This window comes from Erigeron canadensis, chromosome 3 (assembly GCF_010389155.1).
Source record: "Erigeron canadensis isolate Cc75 chromosome 3, C_canadensis_v1, whole genome shotgun sequence".
Taxonomy (NCBI): domain Eukaryota; kingdom Viridiplantae; phylum Streptophyta; class Magnoliopsida; order Asterales; family Asteraceae; genus Erigeron; species Erigeron canadensis.
Window position 1 is genome coordinate 37,349,002 of NC_057763.1, and position 10,587 is coordinate 37,359,588.

Genomic DNA, 10,587 nt, shown 5'->3' on the forward strand with positions numbered 1-10,587 from the left:
TTTTTTTCCTGAAGTGTCTAAACATGTTAAAGTGACAAAAGTAAATATGTGGTCCGCGTATCCCTTGTCATCAAAACCTAATATATTTTTGTTTTTAGTTGGAGGTAAAAGGATATGTAAGGATATTATGTAAAGATGTTTGTATGGTTAGAAATGAAATTATAGGATTTGAAAGATTTATAAGGATATATAATGATTTGTAAGGATATGATGTGTCAGCTCAAAAACACCTAAGAGCATCCTTAGCAAGTTAGCGTTTGAGATAGCCTTAATGTGTTTGGATATCAACAATCACATCATAGTACCGAACCATCAACAAAAGGTCTCATTTTCGAGTCCTTCTTTAGACATATTTAGAGGTGAGTCTTTAGATCTCTAGGTGATAAGGTCGAGAGGTTTGAATTCGAGATCCTTTTCAGCAAAGGATTCTCTATTACGGATCCAGTTAAAACAAGCTATGTATTGATCTTTTCGGAGACCTTCAAACACCTTATAACCACACCACATTATAAACAAAATTATATGTTGGCCAAGGAAAACCCACAACCAGCAATACATTTGGTAGTCCATTGGGTAGACTTTTCGAACCGGCCCAACACGGTTTAAATCAGTATATGAAACTCCGGCCGATCAAAATCAGCTGAAATCAGTGATGCTCGGAAATGGAAGCATCAGATGAAATAAAAACCTTACCGGAAGACAGTATCAATTGGCGAACTCGCTTTCTTTATCCTACTCTCTTTGGAGGTTCTTCGTTATTTACTTACTTTTCCCCCATTTTTTTCATTTTTATTTTTTGCGATTTTTAAACAAGTATAATTATATAAACTAGCATCTGCTAATGACTCAATATTTTTAGTATTTACGATTTTTAAACAAGTATAATAAAAACCTTACCGGAAGACAGTATAATTATTTCCTATTTCATTTTAGAAAAACTTGGTATTCGATGTATGAAACTTATGGTTATTGTTGTTGTATGTATCTGGCCCTCGTAATCCAGCGTGATAACTTCTATGGATGTCACATCATTAAAAATATAGGTTACCTGATGAAGAAGTCACAAGATACATATATAAATAACACTTATTTATAGCTTAATACATTAGTCACGGCTTTTAGGAGTTTTTTGGGACTGAATCTTTCTCTTTAATTTAAAAAAACAAAAAAAACGTTGTGTCGTTGTAGCTTTAAGAAAGGCGTTAGCTCCAGAAAGTTACATGGTAATGTTAAGGATGATGAAAAGTTTAAATCCGTCTTAGAGTTTGTTTTTGATTATTTAACTATCTGCTACATTCGGGGTTTGAATTCATGTAAGTAGAGTTGTCAAACAACTTAAGAGGAGGTTTTTAATATGATTTGAATGTTTGGTTTTCTTGATTAGGAATTGTCGGAGGTAGCATTGGAGCATTCTCGAAACATCGAAAGGTTCATGGTGTGGCGAACATGGCTGCGACTTACGCAACTAATCTTGCCATTGTCACTGGCTGCTATTGTGGTAAATTATTATCTCTTGCTTTTTTTATTTCTCTAGTATTTTACTATTCTACTGGTTTGCTTTGCATTTATATCATTATATGAATACTGGGAATTGTGTTGTAAGATCACCATCGATAGGATTATATTAAAGTAGAAATTATAATACATAGACCAACAATGCTACCTATAGGGCCAAGAATCAAGACTAATGCATCAAGACTTTTGGCATTGTGAGGGTACGTAGAGAATTACTTGACTTGGCAAACACCAGTGCGGTTTAGTTTAGATGATGATATTAGTGCAGGGGGAAATACTCGTAGGAATTAAATTTTAGATATAAGTTCTCGAGTACTTAAATCCAGCTTGTCTTGTCCTGATTCTCTCTTTTTTAACTTTCGAGTTTGCGACTCCTGTTTATATAACGTGAGATAAAATAATTATTAGAATTGGGTCATGTTTACTTGGTCCAAATAGAAATGAAGATGGAACTAACTAAATGATGAGTACACTTAGAAAAAGAAACCATATAGAAGAATGTAACTTTGAGTTTCGTAATGTTGTTTTTAATCACAGGTGCACGGGAGATTGTGAGAGCTAGCAGGCGTTCTGAGCCTGATGATCTTCTTGACTCGGCAATTGCTGGATTTGGTACTGGTGCTATTCTTGGCAGATTGCAAGGTTAGTACACCACTTACGACACATCCCCAATGGAAAATCAAGAACTTGTATATAGGCACACATGCAGAATATTGATAATATTAACTGTCATAAGCATTTTTCACTAAAATTGAAGTTAAGGAGGGTAAAGTTACATGAGCAATAAGGAAAAGCTAGAGCAAATTATCATCATTAAACCTTTAATTTTCAGATCTTTATAAGGGAAGTTGGCAGCCTATTTCCCTGTAAAATTACTTCTCTTTTGTGCTTACAAAACCTTTGTTTTGTTTGCCTTTTTTTCATGATGATCTCCCTCCCCAATATGTTGGTCACCAGCAGATTCCATGTACTGATTAATTTGTTTGTTGATATATGTAAATTAAACACCAATTAGGCAATAGCAGTGACTTGATTCATTTTCTCTAATCAGTTGTGTGTGTGTGTGTGTGTGTTCTGCAATTCTATTACTTTGTTAGGCAACTGACACAAGTTCTGGTCAACTATTGATCTCAGGTGGTGTACCGGGTGCAGTTCGTTACTCTGTCGGGATCGCCATTGTGGGAACTGGGGTCGACTATGCAGCTATAAAACTAAGGCCGGTATTCAAGAACATGTATGAATCTGTAACTGCTGGTAATGACAAGAAAAACACTTGGTTTAAATGGCCTGAATGGTTACCCATACAAGTTCTTGATGAGGAAGCTCAAGCTGCAAAGCGTGCCCGAGAGGAAAGTCTGCGTGCTCGGATTCGTGATCTAACAAAAGACGAGTCATAGAAGATGCTAGGTTTTACAGTGTGGCCCTTCTCTGCTTTTTCATTACCTGCTAGAGTAGAAAGCAGAAAACTGTTGGTCTTATTAAGGTATTCAAGGTGAGTAATTTTGATCTGAAAGATATAGCCAGGGATAACAATGAGGTCTGTATCATCCTTTGGGTTGGTTACCGAGAACTTCTTGAATCAAGTTCGGATTCGGGTTTTCAGTTTGTCAAACACTTATTATATAACTGGTTAATTAGTTTTATGAAGCTGGAAAGAAAGTGAGAGAAATGGATGGAAATATATAACTTGCATAAACTATAGCTAAAACGATACAAGGTAAAGCTACTATAACATATAACTTGTTCGATTAGTCCACTAACTTATATATATATGCTTAAAAATATGATACTGACCCATGTCATACATTTCTAAAAATTTGATAGTGATACATGACAAATCAAAGTTAAAGTTTAAGTTAAAGATTAAGAGAGAAAATAAGTGGGTCCAATGTATCATCTATCGCATGTTGTGAGTTATATGTTTTAGACTTTTAGGCATGTGTATACTGTATAGTTACAAAGTATTTAACATGATGTCGAAATTCATTTATCTATATAATTTTAAAAGGCTATCAAACAAAAAGGTTAACATAACCTGCTACGGCTATTTAATTTCTTTTTTACCTTAAAATATTTTAAATGTACATAATATATCCGTTGTTTAAATGATTTTGTGAGGGGTTGCACCAACATCTAGCAGACTAGCACTAGATTTGTTTTTTCCTTAAACAAATTCATACAAGTGTACTTGTCTACCATGGGGACTTTAACCTAATCTATTGGTTGATAGTTTGCTGAATTTTTTACGGATGCTACAAATTTCGAGACGTTTGGTGTAAATACGAACAGTTGTTGTAAAATTTGTAAACCTACGAAAACCGGTGTCTTAGACACTGTTTTTCAAGTTTTGGTGCAAAGTCGGCCTCTATAACACCGGCTTAGTCGAGGTGGCAGTGCTGGAATCAAAAGCCGGTGTCTTAATCACCGGTTTTGTATTTTTTTTTTTTGGTAAAGCTGGTGTCTTAGACACCGGTCTTCTGTGTTATGCATCAAATTCGGTTTCTAAGTGACTGGCTTTCCCACGTGTCCAGCCATAAGTCACACTTGTAGTAGATGAAGTGAAGATATATATATATATATATGTTCTACTAAAATATTTATTGTTTTCTGTTAATGTTAAAATATATATTGTTTTCTATTAATGCATCAGCATGCAACGTAGCCAGAGGGTTTTTAAAAAAAATAAGTTTTGCGGACAACACAAGACAGCATGAAGATCATATATCACGTTTGAAGACAAATATCATGTTTGAAGACCCTTTACCCCAGTGTCTAAGACACCGACTTTACCAAAAAACATACAAAACCAGTGATTAAGACACCGACTTTTGATTCCAGCATTGCCACGTCGACTAAGTCGGTGTTATAGAGGCCGACTTTGCACCAAAAACATTAAGACCAGTGTCTAAGACACCGATTTTCGTAGGTTTACAAATTTTATAACAAATGTTCGTAATTACACCAAACGTCTTGAAATTTGTAGCATCCGTACAAAAAATTCATCGTTTGCCGCACATACCACTAGAATAAAAGCTCAAGTGTCTATTTATTTGAAATTCCATATCCGTTATTTGGCTTCAATGTTATATCCTAGTAATCATCCTTAAAATAGATGGTCATTAGTTTTCAGTCTGAATACTTGTAACAGCCTATGGTTAACTTCTCATTATCTAAGGTACGTGCAAGATTTCATCATTATGTGTTAAAGTTTTCATGTCCCGGCTGAAAACAAAAAAACATACCAGGGGGGTCTCAAATACACCATCAAACGTTAAAAATAAGGGTATAAAGAATTAATTTGGATTCATCAAACCAATAAATTTTTCTAATAATAGGATAAGCACCTCCAAACACAAACTAAGTCTCCAGATATATTACTCAAAAGAACCGGCACAATACACCTAAAAATTCTGGTTTTTACAGCTAATATTTATTCTAATAATAAACACCACTTATATCATTTTCGAACTTTTTATTAGAGTCGATTCTATCTCCAGTATAAAGGTTCCATCTTTAAGGGGCAAGGGTGTAGTCATCGGTAAGTTTTTTTGGCAAGGTTTGGCAAATTGGCAAGCTTATAGCATGTGATTTGGCAAGTTTAATTGGCAAGTGACATCGGCATGTTTTGGCTGATGGTAACCAAAGATTGACAAATTTTGACTAGTACAAATATACTCCATTTTTTGTTTTTTTTCTTCTGTCTTTTTTTGTGGCAAGTTTGGCTAACTTTTTGCACTACACCACCTACTTTGGCAAGGATTGACAAGAATTTGACAAAACCACGTGGCGTCGTGTGATTGGTTGAAAATTTGCCAATTTTGTGGCACTACACCCTTGCCCCTAAGACTTTAGTAAGAAAAAGATTATGCCATTTTGAGAATCAACTATTGCAACCATTGAACGCTAAGGTACTAGAAAAACAACAGTGGAGAAGAAACAAATACACAATGTAATTGAATACAGAACAAACAGGCAAGGAAAGAAACGTGAATGAAGCATGTCAATAGAAAGTGAAAACTATAAATTGTCTCCAGAGTGATCCTGTTACAATCCGAGCCTAAGACTGATTATCACACTTATAGTGCAACCATTCAACCATGACTAGGTTGCCAAAATACTTGCAGGCTCGTAGCAGCTCGTTTTGACCTTTTAAGATCACATACTCTCACCATTTGACTAGAACTCTAAAACATGGTTTTACCGATCACAAAGAACATACGTGTCACATAATGAAATACAAGTTGGTTCCCAAATATCCATTTTGGCAAAATGGCTACTTCAAATGGTAAAAGCCCAAAAGAGTTGAGACAATATACAAGCAATAGAAGTTGACTGCATAAACTCACAACATTGATATTATGCATGTTCTTGTTAGAAGGTAAACTCTCTGATCACATCTTGCAGGCTCATGAAATAAGAGAGACAAGTGATACAAACTCCTGTGTGAACCGGCCTTTAGACCTAGTGTTTATGACAAAGTGTTCCGGATATTTCCTCAACAGCATAAGAAGCCCAAACCATGGTTTGCTCTTGGCTTCGGGGCTCGGGTAATCCTCTGACGTTAGATATCTTCTAACACGACTGTGATGCCAAACGCTACCATATTGATCCATCAACTGCATCCAATAGAGCACCAAACGTTTGTCAGTAGCCATGTTTAGGAATAATTCTAACATATAGTTGGTTTTGATGGCATGCTATAATAGATTTCATATCAGACAGACATAAAACGATGTCAGGCAGTCAGGGTAGTAGTAAAGAGATAGACACAAGTGCAATGCTGTGCGAATAGGAGGCAACATGGATGGATTGGACAGTTTAAGAGTCAAAACGATTATTTCTTCAGTCAAATTAATTTATGTGCTAAATATCAATACAGACAATAAGACACTATATTAGTATAACAACGTGTAAGTTATGAGAATATGATTTAGAAGATTTTTATGAATTTAAGTATGCTTTGTATGATTAGCGTTAGCCTGTTTGATTCATCCGACCAATTCCTTTTTAATTAAATTCTTAATGTTAATCACTTTTACCTGCTAGGGAAAAACAATAACCCAAGTGGACCCATTTAATCGTTTATGTTAATCACTTTTATCTGCCAGGGAAAAACCATAACCCAAGTGGACCCATTTATACATAAAAGGTTGGAAACTGCAAGTTCTAGTTATGCCTAAGCTTTTTAAGTAGTTGTATGGCATTAGGCTTTAGAAGTATGACAATGCATTATCAGAGATAATACTTAGGTATTGATTAGTATTTATCTAGAGTTCTAGACGCACAAAAACCAAACTGTTCTTTTGGACACAAAAACACATTGTAGTTATTGATATAAAATATATTTTGGTTTCTATCTCAATAGAACTCAACTTTTGCGTTTTCTATTTATAGACTTATGTTGAGAGCAATTACTATACTCCAAATCCAGTTCACAATTCATGAAACTTGCATCTCACCTTCTCAATTGATGCACAAAACTAACAATGGTGTGCATGTGTATCGTAGTTATTATCAAATAAAATCAGTTTTGCCATTCTGTGTAATAGGACGCACTAAATTTATAACTTTACTCATCCAATAAGCAATTTCGCAAGTTGACCCAGGAGTGACCTTATCATACATGTAAAAAAGTTTTCTGGCTCCAAAACATATGACATACGAAATTCAGTCTGAAACAACACAACCGAATAACAGATCCTGGCAGAAATGACACTGCCTGGATTTATTTAGAAAACCAATTTTCAGCGTGGTCGGGTTGAATCCAGACAAAATCAAACTTATCTTTCTCTGAAATCTATTATTCTTTAGACAATACGTGACGTCATGACGTCATTTTATAGTTAAACTTTTTGAAAATATTAACCCTCAACTTTGTATTTGGTCTAAGTTATGTTTTGCAATCAAACTGGTTCTAAACTGGCACCATACACGTACCAAACCAAGTCCAAAATGATCCGGTTCTCAGTTCCAATATTCTTAATTTCCTGGTCCAATTCAGTCCGGTTTTGTCCGAGTAAAAATCACCATGGTTAGGTATATAGGTCTTACCTCGGCATGTAGTTTCTCCATAGGCATCCATTCACTGGGACCACAGAGATCAGAAAGCACAGTAGCCACAGATGATATTACATCTTTCTCTTCTAGCTGCAAGAGCTGTTGGTTGTCTGCCTCTCTGTCAATTCTTGATCTTCCCTCAGATTTCCTATCTATGAAAACAACAAAAACACCATCTCACCAAAATATTGTGTAGTTGAAATACATGATTAGGAATCCCTATAACACATTAGCATGCCTTATTATTCTAGAGACCAGAATAATTATGCTCACGGTACCATGATATAAGGATAAAATAAAGAAAGGACATAATGAATGATAATTGCAGTATGGTAAGCCTACAATAACGATAGAAGGAACCGAGTAGGATGTTCCGTGGATATTCCTATTTCCTAGGCTAAAAACAAGGCTAAATAATAAACAAACACACACACACACACAAAAAAAAAAAAAGAAAATCAGAACAAAATGAAGAGCAATAAATCATATAGAAGTTAGAGACTAAAAAATACCTGAAAAAAAACTATAAAATGAGAGCTAAGAATGAAAAGCTACAAGATTAAAGTCAATTATTGCTAAATCAGAATAAATCTGCTAAATCAATTATTGCAGGATGATGAAGCAATTGGTATATGCCAAAACAGCCACTCTCATACACACATGTCTAGTTGCAACAAATGAATAACTTATTGTTCATTGTAAGAGAAAGATACACCTGAACCCGTTCTCTATAAATCTATAATTCAGTCAAGCTTACATAGGCGGCACCTTCATAAATGATTTCTATCTGAGGAGGAGGTAAAGAATATGCACACATATTTGCATATAAATGGTTTGACTGAAACCCAAATATAATTTATAATACAAACACAAACTTCTTTTAAAAAAAGATCAAGATTATATTTGGTAACCAACTGCTCCAAGACATCGTTGGCATAAAAAGTGAGCTCGGATGGATAGTAATCGAAACATTCAATACTAACAGAAGAAAACTGTAAAGCGGTAATTGAATCTCGTCCTTGACTACAAACTCTTAATAGGACAGCTCCATATTTTAAAGAAGATTTGAGGAATGGCATATTTCATAATATAAATCGATTCATTAAAGCTTCCTTTCAAGTGCACACAATAAGCTTTTTCCTATGCTAGACCATCATAAGAACCCCTTCCAACAATATAAACATATTTTAGTAAGCATATGGATAGTTTTTATGTATCCCTAATGCGACTTATTTTCATAATCATACATTCAGCCTTACTATCTTTTTGCTATACTAGATAAGTATCTAGTGCAAGACTCTCCCAATATCTGCGTTCCAGTGTCATCCTTAACGATCTGCATTCCACAGGTGTTATCACATTATCCTTTACCAATACACAAGTCGACATTTCATCAACTCACCGGATAACATGCACAATAGATTCCTAAAAATGTGTCAGTCATTAACATTCAAATTAAAAAAAAAAAAAAAAAACTGCCGCTACAACTCACAACTATATGGTTAAGAATGCAAATAACATCTACAACTCACAACTATATGGTTAATATCCTAGTTTCAAACCATCTACCGTATGCACCCAATTTCCGATTAAGTCCTATAGTATATATCCCATTACCTCTTTCATCAAACAACCAGTATTCACTATTCTACCTAACACAACAACTAGTCTACATACTCCTACTGTAAAACGTAACCAAACACACACCTTAGCAATTAACGGAAAGTTTGAAAGCGATAAACAATACACAACTTCAAAAGTTAGACATATCCAACAACATGAAGTTCAAATTTGCAACAAAATTAATTAAACTTTTTTAATTTCCACATAAGAATCACTAACCCGAAAACGACTTCCCACCAGAACCAGACGCGCCGGCCACAGAAACTCCACCGGCACTATACCCATAACCACCATCATCACCACCGATTCTCATTTTCTTACCATGACTCACGTGACCAACAACACCATCATCATCAACATCCACATCATAACCACCACCATCACCACCCTCATCCTCATAATCCCCACCACTAACTCTCCCACCTTTCTTCCCCGACCGACCGACATTCGCAACCTGTCGTCCCACCGACACGCCGCCGCCACTAGACAAAATACTCCTAACAGGCAACAAAAAGTAAAACTCTTTATCACCAATTTGAAGCAAATCTTGTGAATCAAGTTTCACAGGTGGAGTTCCAGGTAAATGCAGCACGCCTTCAACGAAACAACCGTTTTTGCCTAACACTTCTAATGCGAAACGACGTCGTTGGAAGTCGTAGAAGATACGGGCGTGGTGGCGAGAAATGTTCATGCCGCCGCCGAGCGATGAGAGGTCAACGTCGACGGTTGATTTCTTAGAATTGCGGCCGAGGATGATTGAGTAAGTTTGCATGTAGTATTCGAAATCTTCGCCTTGAAGTTTGGCGAATCCTGCTTCTACGTCACTGCTGTTGCTCATGATTTTTTTGATTGTTAAATTTTGTGTTTGGATTTTTTAGGGTTGGTTTGTTAATTGTTTGCCTGTGGCAGGGGAAGGAATTGGGGGTGTATGTTGGAGGGACTCTTTTTGTTATTTTGTAAACGAATAAAGTTTTTCTTTTTATCTCCCAACCAGCTAATTACTCTTTGGAAATGAACAGAATGTTAACCGTGTAACTTTAAAATACGTTCTTATATTAAAACTAGATATGTCACCCGAACGTTGTCTTGGAAGACATTACATTTGTTAACGATTTAATAAAAAATATTATTCAAGAGATAATGTGTCATATATAAACTTTTTGAAAAAAACATGTATTATTCAAATTATTAAAAACTGACATTTGCTAGTTAAAAAATGAACTATAAAAGTTTTGTGTGAAAGTGAAAGTCGTTCGCGTAAAAGTTTAGTGCTAAACGTGTAAGAGACTTAAATGTTGTGGTGAAAATAAAAGAAAATCAAAAAGTATAAAAATTTAGTGCTAAAAGTATAAGGGGTTAAAATGTTGTGGTGAAAATAAAATGAATAGAAAC

General features: G+C 35.2%; 2 protein-coding genes across 2 annotated transcripts; one reads left to right on the forward strand and one right to left on the reverse strand.

The window, feature by feature from the left end:
* Positions 1-539: 539 nt before the first annotated feature.
* LOC122593377 lies at positions 540-3,158 on the forward strand. Its single transcript, XM_043765774.1, has 4 exons — positions 540-747; positions 1,385-1,498; positions 2,053-2,157; positions 2,650-3,158. Exons 1-4 carry the CDS (start codon positions 663-665, stop codon positions 2,910-2,912), a joined length of 567 nt encoding a protein of 188 aa, XP_043621709.1. The 5' UTR covers positions 540-662; the 3' UTR covers positions 2,913-3,158.
* A 2,334-nt stretch (positions 3,159-5,492) lies between these two features.
* LOC122594036 (FHA domain-containing protein FHA2) lies at positions 5,493-10,160 on the reverse strand. Its single transcript, XM_043766514.1, has 3 exons — positions 9,415-10,160; positions 7,567-7,724; positions 5,493-6,131 (listed from the first exon to the last, which is right to left on the reverse strand). The coding sequence occupies exons 1-3, from the start codon at positions 10,031-10,033 to the stop codon at positions 5,922-5,924; spliced, it is 987 nt and encodes a 328-aa protein (XP_043622449.1). The 5' UTR covers positions 10,034-10,160; the 3' UTR covers positions 5,493-5,921.
* Between the last annotated feature and the right edge of the window lie 427 nt (positions 10,161-10,587).

What these genes read in the sequence shown, in the direction of transcription:
- LOC122593377 (XM_043765774.1), top strand. Translation starts at nt 663, where the DNA reads ATGGAAGCATCAGATGAAATAAAAACCTTACCGGAAGACAGTATCAAT. An exon ending in TGTCACTGGCTGCTATTGTG is followed by an intron (nt 1,499 to 2,052) that starts GTAAATTATTAT and finishes TTTTAATCACAG; the next exon opens with GTGCACGGGAGATTGTGAGA. An exon ending in TATTCTTGGCAGATTGCAAG is followed by an intron (nt 2,158 to 2,649) that starts GTTAGTACACCA and finishes TATTGATCTCAG; the next exon opens with GTGGTGTACCGGGTGCAGTT.
- LOC122594036 (XM_043766514.1), bottom strand. Translation starts at nt 10,033, where the DNA reads ATGAGCAACAGCAGTGACGTAGAAGCAGGATTCGCCAAACTTCAAGGC. An exon ending in TGGTGGGAAGTCGTTTTCGG is followed by an intron (nt 7,725 to 9,414) that starts GTTAGTGATTCT and finishes TTGTTTTCATAG; the next exon opens with ATAGGAAATCTGAGGGAAGA. An exon ending in TGGAGAAACTACATGCCGAG is followed by an intron (nt 6,132 to 7,566) that starts GTAAGACCTATA and finishes TATTGGATGCAG; the next exon opens with TTGATGGATCAATATGGTAG.